The 12,993-nt window shown below is 39.4% G+C and overlaps 1 protein-coding gene across 4 annotated transcripts; it reads right to left on the reverse strand.

Moving 5' to 3' along the window:
- Window positions 1-4,971: 4,971 nt before the first annotated feature.
- On the reverse strand, window positions 4,972-11,348 carry LOC106560317 (zinc finger protein Gfi-1). Of its 4 annotated transcripts, none has more exons than XM_014123103.2 (7): window positions 11,200-11,348; window positions 8,167-8,385; window positions 7,430-7,621; window positions 6,809-7,221; window positions 6,517-6,654; window positions 6,212-6,377; window positions 4,972-5,989 (listed from the first exon to the last, which is right to left on the reverse strand). In XM_014123103.2, the coding sequence occupies exons 2-7, from the start codon at window positions 8,276-8,278 to the stop codon at window positions 5,802-5,804; spliced, it is 1,209 nt and encodes a 402-aa protein (XP_013978578.1). In that variant the 5' UTR covers window positions 8,279-8,385; window positions 11,200-11,348; the 3' UTR covers window positions 4,972-5,801. The 4 variants fall into 4 exon arrangements, with proteins under 4 accessions (XP_013978578.1, XP_013978576.1, XP_013978577.1 ...); XM_014123101.2 differs by having other exon boundaries at window positions 8,167-8,615; window positions 11,200-11,344; XM_014123102.2 differs by having other exon boundaries at window positions 8,167-8,623; window positions 11,200-11,335.
- Window positions 11,349-12,993: the final 1,645 nt, after the last annotated feature.

Consider the following 12,993-nt stretch of genomic DNA (forward strand, 5'->3'; position numbering starts at 1 on the left):
AAGTTCTTGGCCATTTTGACTTTCACTCAAAGTCAACCCATGAAACTTTCCTCTTGACCTGGCTGACAGTAAGGCCCTTTGACTTAGGTAAACTGAATCACTAACTAATGCCTAAGGAATCCATTTGGCATTAGGCGCTATAGGACATGGGCTGGGTTATACTGTATAGCTGCATGATAGTGGGATGGGAGCATTTAATAGCTCAGGTAGCTTCAGGCTGCCTCTAAGTGTTAAAGGTACATAATAATAGAGCGCTAGTTAGCGGCTTACTACTGTTCATTCTGCCAGAAGTCCCTAGAGCCAGACACAGCTCAGACCAGATATAGTGTCTCAATCAGAACAGTCAGAGTGAGACATCAGAAGGTCACCCTGGTGGAGAGGGATCCTGTCACTTGGCAGATGATGATAGAATCATCTGTGTAGAGTAGGATCAGTCTTGACAGTTTACTTTGTGTTTCTTTGCTTTGTTTTACTATGACTTTCCTATGTAATAGGTGCACACTTGAATGATCTTTCCCTCAATGCAGGTCCACAATTGGTCACTTCTCTATTGGCCATTTATAAAACATAGACAAATCGGAATTATTATTATTGATATAGGAACTAGGGAATACTTATTACATGCAGTAGCTGTCGTGATTAGTGCTGGTCTTTTTCCATGGATTTAAAAGAGGAAAGTCATAAACAAATACTCACAGGTTAATCATCATTCTTTCACAAGTAAACTCTACCTGGAAGAACGGCTGGCCAAAAGCAATGGTTATGCTTCCCTTCAGTGGCAATTTTACCAGGAAATCTTGGTGGGGCAAAAAAATAAAAGTGGAATGCATGCCAGCAAAGCCACTACACAACACAACACTAAACAATACATTAATTTCACTATAACAGTGACAAACGGTGCCAACAAACTGTTAGGGCCTACATAAAGCTGTCCCAACACTTTACCACTGTTACACCTGGCTACACAACGGAGCCTTGTCTGGCAGCGAAACAGTTCATTCAGACTCATTTACTGCTCATAAAACCTGCTTAAACTTGCTTAAACAAATGTGGTTTCTAATGACAATTGAGATGTACAAACTATGGCATAAGGGGACGACAAGCGGATAAGAGGCAATCCGTAATTTCAATTAAGACATTAATGAGCGAGCTAGGATAGGCGTAACGTTAGTCAATATAACTATTTGTTTAGCACTTTTGAAATGTACAGAGACATAATTCAGAACATGGGCCTATCTTACAGTGTTCTCCCTGTACACCAAGTCAGAACCGTAGGATAAATAAAGGCGGCATATAAGTAGACAATGAAGGCTCTTACAATATTCGATGATTACATTTCTCTAAAATAGGTTATAGGCTACAGTAGAACAGTCAAAACAGTTGACAAAATTAAGAGGGGTAAATAGACCAAATTATTAGGGTGATGCACATGGGCTACTAACATCTTACTACACAACATACACTTAGTATTACTTTCTTAGCTACAGTATACATATCTCTCTGGCATATTACATCATTTATGAAGCAGCGTACAATAGATTTTTGGACTCACATTGTTCATGCTGTGCTCACTTGAACAGGAAGGTAGAGCGGCGGTCCTCCGAGTTAACAGTTGTTTTGAGCACGGCAGAAATCATGCTTCATTGACAGAATGGCCAATGTTGAATGTTTATCATTTTAAATTTGGAAAAGAGCCCCTTAATCCCAGATTTGGGACCACACAGACACGGTCACTGATTCCTTCCAAACCATTCGTTGAATTTGCGATTTCCTACTTGTTGTGTAATGTTTATGTCAAATGGCCGATGAGCACCGATACGTTTTATCTATAATTTATCTTCATATGACAAGGATTAAAAAGGATTTGCCAGTAGATTGTCGACTTGATTCATGATGATAACTGCTAGCTAAAATTGTGAAAGTAGGATATTGACATCAGTCCAATCAAAGCTACAGTGATTTGACTTCATTTTATCTGTGGCCAATGACCTTGAGCCTTCTTGGATGGGCACTTCTATGGCAGCAGCCGAAGGGCAAAAATTTTCAAGATCTCCTCTCAAGTGACAATTTTCAAAGTCCCCATGAGTGACAGAACACTGAGCCAATCACGTCGCAACGCTCCGTATTTTCTGCTGGCTTGCCCCACCACCACAGAAAGCATTGAGCAAGGCTGAAACACCTGTATTTTGGAGTTGCCTTACTCAAGAAAACAAAAAAAGATCCTGTTTGTATGCGGCTTTATTAACTCAATGATATATATTATTTTTACATTGTTTGCAAACTGATATGTGACACGTATTAATGCCAAAATAACATACAAAACAGGCAAGCCCCCCCCAAATAAAATATGTATTATTCTTTTTTATTTATTAATTTTGCTAAAAATGTAGGGCTCAAAAACAGGTGGGGCTCTGCCCTGAATGACGGGTCGCCACTGCTTCCCTTTGGCCTTTCTCCCTCGTTTGTTAAATAAGCAGACATTTTCCTGTACTCCTCAGTCTGTTCTTCAGGGGGTTTCAAATATTCAGTATTTTTGTAGGCCTGAACATTGTAAGACTTGAGTGAAGTGAGGCGTGTAAAATCCTTGTGAGTCAGTGATTTCAATCACTGTAGAGGAATAAGCACTTCCTGATTAAGTTCTGTATCGAGATGAAATGATGACGTTGATGTAGGCTATAGGCCTTCCCAATATATGGCATTTTGTCTAATTGACTCCGGGACTCCGGGATGAGTTCCTCTGTCCAGTGTTTGTATTCTTTGCCCATCTTAACCTTTTTTTATTGGCCAGTCTGAGATATGGCTTTTTCTTTGCAACTCTGCCTAGAAGGCCAGCATCCCTGAGTCGCCTCTTCAGTGTTGACGTTGAGACTGGTGCTTGCGGATACTATTTAATGAAGCTGCCAGTTGAGGACTTGTGAGGCGTCTGTTTCTCAAACTAGATACTCTAATGTACTTGTGTTCTTGCTCAGTTGTGCACTGGGGCCTCCCACTCCTCTTTCTATTCTGGTTAGAGACAGTTTGCGCTGTTCTGTGAAGGGAGTAGTACACAGCGTTGAACGGGATCTTCAGTTTCTCGCATGGAATAGCCTTCATTTCTCAGAACAAGAATAGACTGACGAGTTTCAGAAGAAAGTACTTTGTTTCTGGCCATTTTGAGCCAGTAATTGAACCCACAAATGCTGATGCTCCAGATACTCAACTCGTCTAAAGAAGGACAGTTTTATTGTGTCTTTAATCAGAAAAACTGTTTTCAGCTGTGCTAACATAATTGCAAAAGGGTTTTCTAATGATCAATTAGCCTTATAAAATGATAAACTTTGATTAGCTAACATAACGTGCCATTGGAAAACAGTAGTGATGGTTGCTGATAATGGGCCTCTGTACGCCTATGTACATATTCCATTAAAGATCTGCAGTTTCCAGCTACAATAGTCATTTACGACATTAACAATGTCTACACTGTATTTCTGATCAATTTGATGTTATTTTAATGGCCAAAATATGTCATTTTCTTTCAAAAACAAGGACATTTCTAAGTGACCCCAAACTTTTGAAATGTAGAGTATATATACAGTATGTCAGGCCTATAGGAATATTAGCTATAAAGGAATGTAAATAGACATTGATGGTTTCTTTATAAAGTTCATGATTATGATTAACTTTCTATTTTATATAACTGGGTAACTTGTATAGTTGTTTAGTTTCTTGTTGCTGTTCATTCTCTCATTTTATAGCTGCCCTATTTCTATGTTAGCAAACTGCTAATTACAAATGTTTGAATAAATTAATGAGTATTGTTCTCAATGGAAGGGATAATAGTAGCCCACACATACACCTGTGTCCCCCCTTCCTGCTCTTGCGCTTACAAGCTGTGTTTTGGGCAGAGGTGGTGTACAGTGGATGCCCTCCAGCCATGCTATGTGACGCTTTTTGATGGGTCTTTAGTTCCACCTGCGTAAATCAATCCTGTCCGGTCATGTTTCCAACTTGAGCTTTATACAGAGTGGCCAAAGTTACATACCATTTGGTTAACGTGTAATATGCTCAGGCAACGTTTGAGGTCTAAACAAATAACTCCTTACTGCCTTGGTAAAAACAAACCAAATGTTTATAGGAGCTTTAGTTTGATGAAACGCAGCAGCATCCTGTAGCCTAGGTCTTGGTGGAATTGAGTTTCTATTCTCTATGTATTTTTCCACATAAAATAATATTTTATTTCACCATGACAAAAAGCTAAATTTACTCGTGGATGTCATTTTAAAATTCGATTTAAGTTAGCCGAATATTTTAAGCATGTAATTCTTCATTCTAAACGAACTTATTTGATTGATAGATGATTAAGCAATCAACTCTATGGCTTTAGAAAACTGCCCTTCTGGGTGGTTCAGATAAAAACGAGAAGAAAACACAACCTGGTTTGATGAATGAAAAATGGGGGAACATAAACCTACCAGTTGGAAGGCACTTGAAGACCTTCCTTGTGATACTCGACTTAATTTGTGGTCACCTCTCAGATTTCCAGTAAAATAGCCAACGGCAAGAAAGCACTTTATAGACAGACCTATTACATGGAGTGGAGAATACACCAAGCCGCTGTAGGTGCTTTTTCGTGTATGTTTTAAGAGACTTCATATCAATTAGTGCTCAGCCAAGTTTTTCGGTTTCCCTCAATGAATACAGGAGAGACATGTTTTCTATGAAAAATGACTGGTTAACCACGAGGACAATCACTATCCACACAGTGGAAATCTAGTATAATGGCTCTATTCCACCCGCATCGCGGAGGTTCAGCTTTACAGCATGATTTAAATTAACTTTACATTTAGTGAAATTAACTTTACATTTCTATCGCTTCGGCGTTACAGATTGAATATATCCCTAATAATAATAATAGTAATAAAGGATTAAACTATTAAATGAAACGAAAATGAATTGCCTCAAATTAACATTATCACAGGTCCCCCTCCAAGACGCATTTCAATGGGGTTTATTTTGTCTAGAAAATGTAACAATGTTAGTTGGACCAATAGTCTAGACTAGCCTACTACAACGAATCTAGATAATCTGAGTTAGAATTAAAAAAATATTCTGAATATTTGCGTTGGTAGTCCTTCAAATAATTCAGATAGGCCTATGCAGGATTTTGCAGCTTGAAACATAATGCAGTAGGCTACATAGAAACGAAAGAAAAATGAACAAAAACCTCTCGAAATCTGTTGGATTACAGTTTTCATATTTTATTTAAACGATAATCTGATTAATAAATAAGGTTTGACATTATAGTAAATGACATCTAGATATACCGTATAGTTGATATTCTTAATATAAAATACAAATGTGCTATTTGAATTCTAAGAAGAAAAAAATGAAAATAACATTGTTTCTTAAAATAAATACACAACCATTGTTTATTAAAAAATCACATAGCCTTATTGTAGTGACTGTTGTGCCAGCATCCATGGCGTCCAACTAAAAACAAAGTGTCTGTCATTCTTTAGACAAAGTCTATTTTCCCAATTGTCCGTTGGAAATTGGTCTTCTGTTGTTTTTGTTAACGCGCTTTCTTGGTGGTTATGACCTATCTGGTTATTTTGTACAAATATTTTGGGTTCAGATAGTGTCCCTCTCTAGTTCAAACCGGTTTTGTCTTAACCTACACTGCACAAAAGCCTCTATAACTCTTCACCAGTAAATCACAGTCTGAAATGTTTGAGGAATGGATAGCTACAGTAGCTTATTTCTGGTTTCCAAAAACAAGTGTTTTGTTTTATAGTGTTTGGTGTCCATTCTTTTCTTTTATCTTAGTTTGAGGGTTTTAGTCCATGTTGTGACTCTTTGTGTCTTCTTAAGTCGACTTTTCTCTGGAATCCCTTGCTGCAGAGGTCGCATCCGAATGGTTTGAAGCCCGTGTGTTTCCGGCTGTGCGTTATGAGGTTGGAGCTCTGGCTGAACGCTTTGCCACACACTTGGCATTTGTGCGGCTTCTCGCCTGCAGAACAAAAATTTATGCATTAACCATCGTGTTACCTTCAGTAGCCAAACCATATAGGCAAGCAAGCTGTTTTATTTTATTGTATCAGGTCTTCAGTAAAAATGCATGTCAATTACGCATGACCTGACCATTATGCATTGGGTGGCCGTGTATGCAATTAACATATTTAGTGTTGTAGCGAGGTTTACTAATACATTACCATTTCTGACGCCTACTTGCCTGTGTGGATGAATGTATGTTTCTTCATGTCTGATTTCTGGTGGAACCTCTTCCCGCAATGCTGGCATGGGTAAGGCCGTGTATCAGAGTGGATGAGGAGATGCGTGGAGAGAGTCGACGACCTTTTGAAGCTTTTACCGCATATTTTGCAATCAAAGCTTCTTTCCTGTGGAAGTATATAGGCAAATATAAGTCTAAATATGATATTGATTAGCTCGTCAAAACAGTAAAGTAGCCTATTTTGCTTTTTGCCTTTGAATAATCAATGACAAAAACTAGAATGGTCTAGATTCTAGAATAGTCACCTGAGAGTGCACAGCTTTATGTTGCTCGAGGCTAACAGCATGTCCGAAGGTTTTGCCACAGATATCACAAGCGTAGGGCCTCGTGCCACTGTGTGATCTACGAACGTGAACCTCCAACCCATGGGGAGTCGAAAACGCCTGCAGAGGGAAGTTGTTTGAAATTCGTGAGGGGAATGATGATGGTACAAGGTCAATAAAGGGAGGGACAATTGTGTCCATAACCATACATCTTCAAGCAAATCATTGCTAACATAAAATGCTTAAATCTTTACATTTGCATACATTATCTTACCTTACTGCATTTGATGCACTTGTAGGTACCATTCAGAATGAACCGTGAGCAGGGTAAGTCAGACTCAGCCTTGATTTCTGGGCTTTTCCCGTACAGGTTCCCTTCAGAGTACAACCCAACCCCGGGGGCGGCGGCTCTCTCGAACAGACCGGCAGCGGAACAGTAATCACTGTCATTTTCTGCTACCGGACTTCTGTTAAAGAGGGTTGGTTCGATGGCCCGGTCGCTGTAGTACCCTATCGCCGGGCTTCTCTTCAAGTCCATGGGGTGCTGGTGCTGGTGATGGAGACTCTGCTGGACCAGGTGACGGATGTCCGAACCAGAGTAACTGTTCCACGCATAGGGCCGGAAGGGAACAACGGGGAAGGGTTGTGTCTCGTCCACCGGGGGAGACAGGGATTTCTCTGAATCTACTATTGAGTTGCAAAAATAAATATAATTCATTAGTGTAGGGCTATTGTGATTTAATATCTTAAGATGGATATAGGCTTACAAGCAATCAGGATGTCCCATCATCAAATAGTGAAATTGTAATCGCGGTGCATAATTTATCATTGCCTCTGCTACAATCTCCCACTTTGGGATAGCTACATTTGAATGCACCACAGACTAGATCTCTACCTGGTGATGCTGAAGGCGATGGAGGCCGCCAGAAGTCTTCATAAACTGAAGCTGGACTGCACACACTGTCCCCACAGCTGAGTGTGGACTTGGAGGAGAAGTCAGCCGTGTCCACTAGGTGAGAATCTGGGGAGAACCCGCGGATGCCATCGCCTCCTGTCAAGGCATCCGAGTCCTCTAGAATCGTATTCTCTGTTTTAATTACAACGAGGACAACGTGAGTAGCCTATTACAATAGCCTTAGCCTATAACAACGACAAAAATACAACTTTGATAATGATATCCTATACTGTAATAATTATTGTAAGAAGACACAATATAAATAACTTAAGTAATAGCCTATATGTGTCAGTACTATTAAATGTTATGAATAATAACTATACGAGCAAAATCATTCCACTGAGGTCAGTGTAGCTATCGAAATAATGTAAACATGTAAGATGTGGGTACAGGATATGCCCTTATGGGCTATATAGTCCTTTGAATTAATAGCTAGGTTTTCATTATAAATCATAAGCTTGTATTTCTAATATATTGCTGCTTCTTTTGAATAAAGCCGTGCCTCACAATATAACAATCTGTACAACTAGACAAATAAAAATGGATATTTATAACAATATAATTAGGCTACAGAAAAACGAATGAGTTTGTTCTATTTAGATTTAAATAATTTGCATTTATAAATGGTGCACCTCACACAACATCCAGACATTAACATGGAAATAGCATCCACATACCTGCACATATATGAGCTAAGATAGTATCCAGCCTACTGTAGTCATCTTCTAAGGAGCGAGGCTTGTGGTAGCTGTGCGCCTTCTTACTCTTCACCAAGAAGGACCGAGGCATTTTCACTCTCCTTGTTCGGTTTTTGCTAATATCCAAAATCACTGTCCATCCAGATCCAATAGCAATCTGCACCTCTGTTCCTGGGATGCGGTGTTGCTGTCTTATCCCTGAAAAGATTTGAAGACTATTGGTTGACAATGTGTGGTCAACTATAAGAGATTTCTGGCTGAGGATGGAGCACGCGCACACGCCCTCTCCCGTCTGCCAGGTGTTGTGGGCGGGGACAGGTGCCTCGGCTAGGGAAACTCGTCCCCAGTTCATTGCCGCCCCTGGAGCCTATGATTGGTCCGTCTCCAGAACAAACAGCTCTCCAGACAGCTCCCTCTCACGGATCAGCCTGCATCTCTCCACGGGGAATTAAAACCCAATCAGGATAAGTGATATACTGCTTTAGGTGTTACTTAATCCCTCCCTATACCTAGCTGCAGGACAGGACAGACAGGGGAGAGAGGAAACGCGGAGACCAACAGCACCTGGGTGCCAGTCAGTCAGGGTTTCTATGGGCCGGAGTGTGCTACGTGTGTTTCTAATCAACATGACTCATGAGACGTGTTATCTACATGCTTGATCATTTCCGTCATCGATTGAGCACGAATGAAAATGCGAATTAGAGAATAGTAGGCGAAGTATGGACGTGGTTGTGCCCAAATAGTCACATGTTGAATAGCCCCTCACTGGCTTATATAGCATTTCTCAAAGTGAACAAACGTAAAAAGACTAATGCATGATAATACTGCATCCGTCTGGAATTGTCTTGCGTCCTTCACAACTGTATTTTTATCCATCAATTTGGTCGGTGTCTCTTCATATATACATAAGGCTATATTTGATAACGGCAGACAGTCGCTGTCCACACGCCTGCCTGAGAGGCCACGGGAGTTTCGTATTTCCTGCAGTATTATAATATGCTCAGCGAGTAAACAGTGCTACCTCTGTTCCCTGTGCGCATAGTAAGGCCGCTGATGACCTGTTCTGGACCAATTACGCACAGAACAACAGGCCATGCAACGAGCGCATTCAGCTCGCGGAGCACTCCAGACTGCCCGTGGGGCGGAGAATATCAGTATCAGTCACATTTACAACGTTTCAACCAGCTGATGGCGCGTGCCAGACATTCAGAATCTGTGATAGACATAAGTTCTATGTCCTTACATTATAGGTCTATTGCATTATCTTGCTACATTATTCATATTCGACAGGTGAAATGATTAACTCAAAAACACCTATAAGCCTATTATTTGAAATGATTTGGAGTGTACCACAATGTAACTAAATGAGTTACTTAAGGAAGTTAAAAATTGGCCAATCAAACTAAATAATAGCAATGTTGGTACGAATTCATATTTAAATATAAATGTAGGCCTATTCGTTTATGACCTTCGCAGTGAGACAATACGTTGGTGACAGGAAGAGATTTAAAACATTTTATAATAAATCATTTTGTTTTAGACTCATGACGTAGCATCTTTTTTTAGTTATTTTCTGTCATCTTATTTCTCTTATTTTTAAAATGCAGAAGTATTCTATCCGGTGCAGAAAGGCAGGCCAAAAACCACAAGTGACTTGCAGGAAATCAAAGCGCCATATGCCCTCTATCGATTAGAAACATCGCCGCTGCATCCGGACCTCGCATTGGGTTGGAGGAGATATGACACGCTACCGCAACACAATCTCCAAAGACACCCTGACGCGAGGTAGTCCTGACCATTATCCAATTTCTGGTACAATGATATGACTGATGTGACTTTATTTCATATAGAAGCCTAGAAAATATATTCAACTAATCAAACCACTGGATCGCAATTTGAAATGCTTTAATAGCATAATCCAAGCAAATCATTTAGGTAAAAGTTCATTTCTAGCCTATTTGAATGGAAAAACGTTTAATGCAATTAATTATATGCCTATCATTTAACAAAATAGCACTCAAAGAATCAAATAATTTAGGTTATTAAATTTGATAGGCTATACAATAAATCTGATAAGAATGCCTTTGGCACCATCAATGCATCGCCTATCAGTTAGCCTATCAGTTAGTCTATCTCATAATAATAATCATACATTATGAGGCCGTTTTTCAAAATTCAGCAGGCCTATAATTTCCAACTAAATAACCAGTCATCTGATTGATTTGTTCTCCCTTTATGCTTAGCTTATTAAACAACAGGTCCTTCGTGTCTTTTTCCAGATGGCTATTAGCTGTTTTATGTGCATTAGGTATAGACATTTTTTTTTAAAGTACAATCAACAACCATTGCTGAACTATTTCTAATTTATAGACTAACTTTTTTTTTTTTTTTTTTTAAATAAGAAGGCTTTTCCAAACAAGTTTTTGCTTATTGAAATGTATCACGGTATTGAAGGATTGAATCAATGGCATTGGCTGCATGTAATGAACTTAATAGCCTCAGCCTCTGTTGAAAGCCTGTGTCAAACTTCGTTATCCTCTCCTCTCATTTGAAAATGCCCGCTGGATCCCACCGCACAGTTCAACAAAAATGAAAAAGCAGCCTGAGCCTACGCATATAACTCGTGGTTGTATATGCCTTTATATAAACCTACAGCCTTTTAGCTCATAAAGGTTTCTGACACACAACATAATTCAAAAGGTTGCCTCTCCACTGAGTCAGAAATGTACAGCTATGTTTAAGGTACTCTAATAAATTAAACCACTTTTTTTGTCCACGAAAATGAAAAATGTTGAGGATCTATGCTGCATTGCGCAATTCATCCACGTGTTTAGATAAAAAGTCTCACACATGTTCTTATCAATAAAGAGCTGTACATGTTTTACGTTGTAGTCTATCAATTTAATATTATGCCCGTGTGCGTCCTCTTAACGCGGCATACTATAGCCATGCAATTGACTTAGAAAAATGAAGAGATTGACAGTCGTGGAGCAGGTTCAAGACATAGCCTACCGGAGTTCAAGCGTAATGAAAGCTCATCAGACTTGTCACAACAACCCGGGTCCAGTGCCGCTGAAGGATCTTATGCGTTGTTGTCCCATTGAAACGCGCATTGCAAGACATGCAGCTCTGAAAGTTGGCCCCTTAAAAGCAGCAGAATGATTGACTTCCTGAACGTTACTTGATTCATGCAGATGTGGAGGAAGAAAGTGTGTGGGGGGGGGTTAGAGCATCACTGACTGACTGAGCGCTAATTCAATCAAACTAAACTCAACATTGAACCTTGTCAAATTGGCATAGGCTACCAATGAAATAGTGTAATAAGGACCAAAGTGCCGTATAATTATTTAATCTGTTATCCAATTGGCGTTGTACATTTTAACTGCAAAACATTTTTACCCACCCAAATCAAATCCGGTAGGGGAGAGTGGGGTAAATTAAGCCATTTTCTAGATTCAGCATCACTCCATCAAAGCAAATATAGTATTCTTTCTAACAAAGATATCTGCATACATTTCAGGATTTTGTATATCCCTAGAAATCATCAGAAGTCATGCAAATATTACAGTTTTGAAAACATAGCTTGTCCAAAGAAAGTGGTCTCCTGGCACAACTTACCCCGTCTATGAGATAAATTGAGCTGCGAGACAGGTTAAGTTAACCTGCCTACACATTTCTGTGTTGAATGTCATATTACCACAACCTTTCTAAAACCATATCTATCTTTATTTCCCAAACACAATTCAACACGATCACAATCACTTTGTCTTCTAATAATTTTAAGCATCTTTTAACAGACTTAACACCTAACAAACACTGTACTTTTTAAATACTTAACGTAGGCCAGGCCCTGTTGTTACCTCACATCCCAGCGATAATGTCCAATGATCAAATTTGCAATGAATCTGACTTTTAGTCCATGAGAAGATGATTATTTTAAGCGTTAGCTTAACCTAGTCAAAAAAGTGAATTGTTAATAGTTTCCTTATTTTTTAAGATATTAATGCCAAACGTAATATGGTTCATCATGGTAATGTCATTGCTGATTCTAAAAAGTTTCAAGTTGATAGGCCATTGTGAAGTGGATAATGTTTTTTATTTCAATGGACACGTAAAATCGTATTTCCTGATTTATCAACAACTCAGCCATCTCTTAACGTCTTGGTGACAGGGGGCAGTATTCAGAAATTCAGTTGAATACGTGCCCAAATTAAACTGCCTGCTTCTCGGGCCCAGAAGGTAGGATATGCATATTATTAGTAGATTTGGATAGAAAACACTCTGAAGTTTCTAAAACTGTTTGAATGATGTCTGTGAGTATAACAGAACTCATATGGCAGGCAAAAACCTGATAAATAATCCAACCAGGAAGAGACTTGTAGTTTTTCTATCTAATCCCTATTCAAACTACAGTGTCTGTGGGGTCATTTTGCACTTTCTAAGGCTTCCATTGGCTGTCAACAGCCTTTAGAAACTTGTCTCATGCGTCTACTGTTACTGGGCAGAGAATAGTAGCTCAGTCAATCAGTGGACTGCCTGGGACCAGTGAGTTGTTTACTGCGCGGGCACACTGGCTTGCCGCTCCTTTTTCCTCTGTAATGAATACGCTATTGTCCGGTTGGAATATTATCAAAGTTTTATGTTAAAAAGACCCTAAGGTTTGATTGTAAACATCGTTTGACATGTTTCTCCGAACGGTAATGTAACTATTTGACTTTGTCTCTGGTTTTGCGCTCTCGCGTTATGCCTTTGGATTAGTGATCTGAACGCGCAAACAAAATGGAGGTATTTGGACATAAATTTTGA

Source organism: Salmo salar, chromosome ssa10 (genome assembly GCF_905237065.1).
Source record: "Salmo salar chromosome ssa10, Ssal_v3.1, whole genome shotgun sequence".
In the NCBI taxonomy this organism is placed as follows: domain Eukaryota; kingdom Metazoa; phylum Chordata; class Actinopteri; order Salmoniformes; family Salmonidae; genus Salmo; species Salmo salar.

What these genes read in the sequence shown, in the direction of transcription:
- LOC106560317 (XM_014123101.2), bottom strand. Translation starts at nt 8,539, where the DNA reads ATGAACTGGGGACGAGTTTCCCTAGCCGAGGCACCTGTCCCCGCCCAC. An exon ending in AGTGCATCAAATGCAGTAAG is followed by an intron (nt 6,655 to 6,808) that starts GTAAGATAATGT and finishes TTCCCTCTGCAG; the next exon opens with GCGTTTTCGACTCCCCATGG. An exon ending in ACATACATTCATCCACACAG is followed by an intron (nt 5,990 to 6,211) that starts GCAAGTAGGCGT and finishes TTTGTTCTGCAG; the next exon opens with GCGAGAAGCCGCACAAATGC.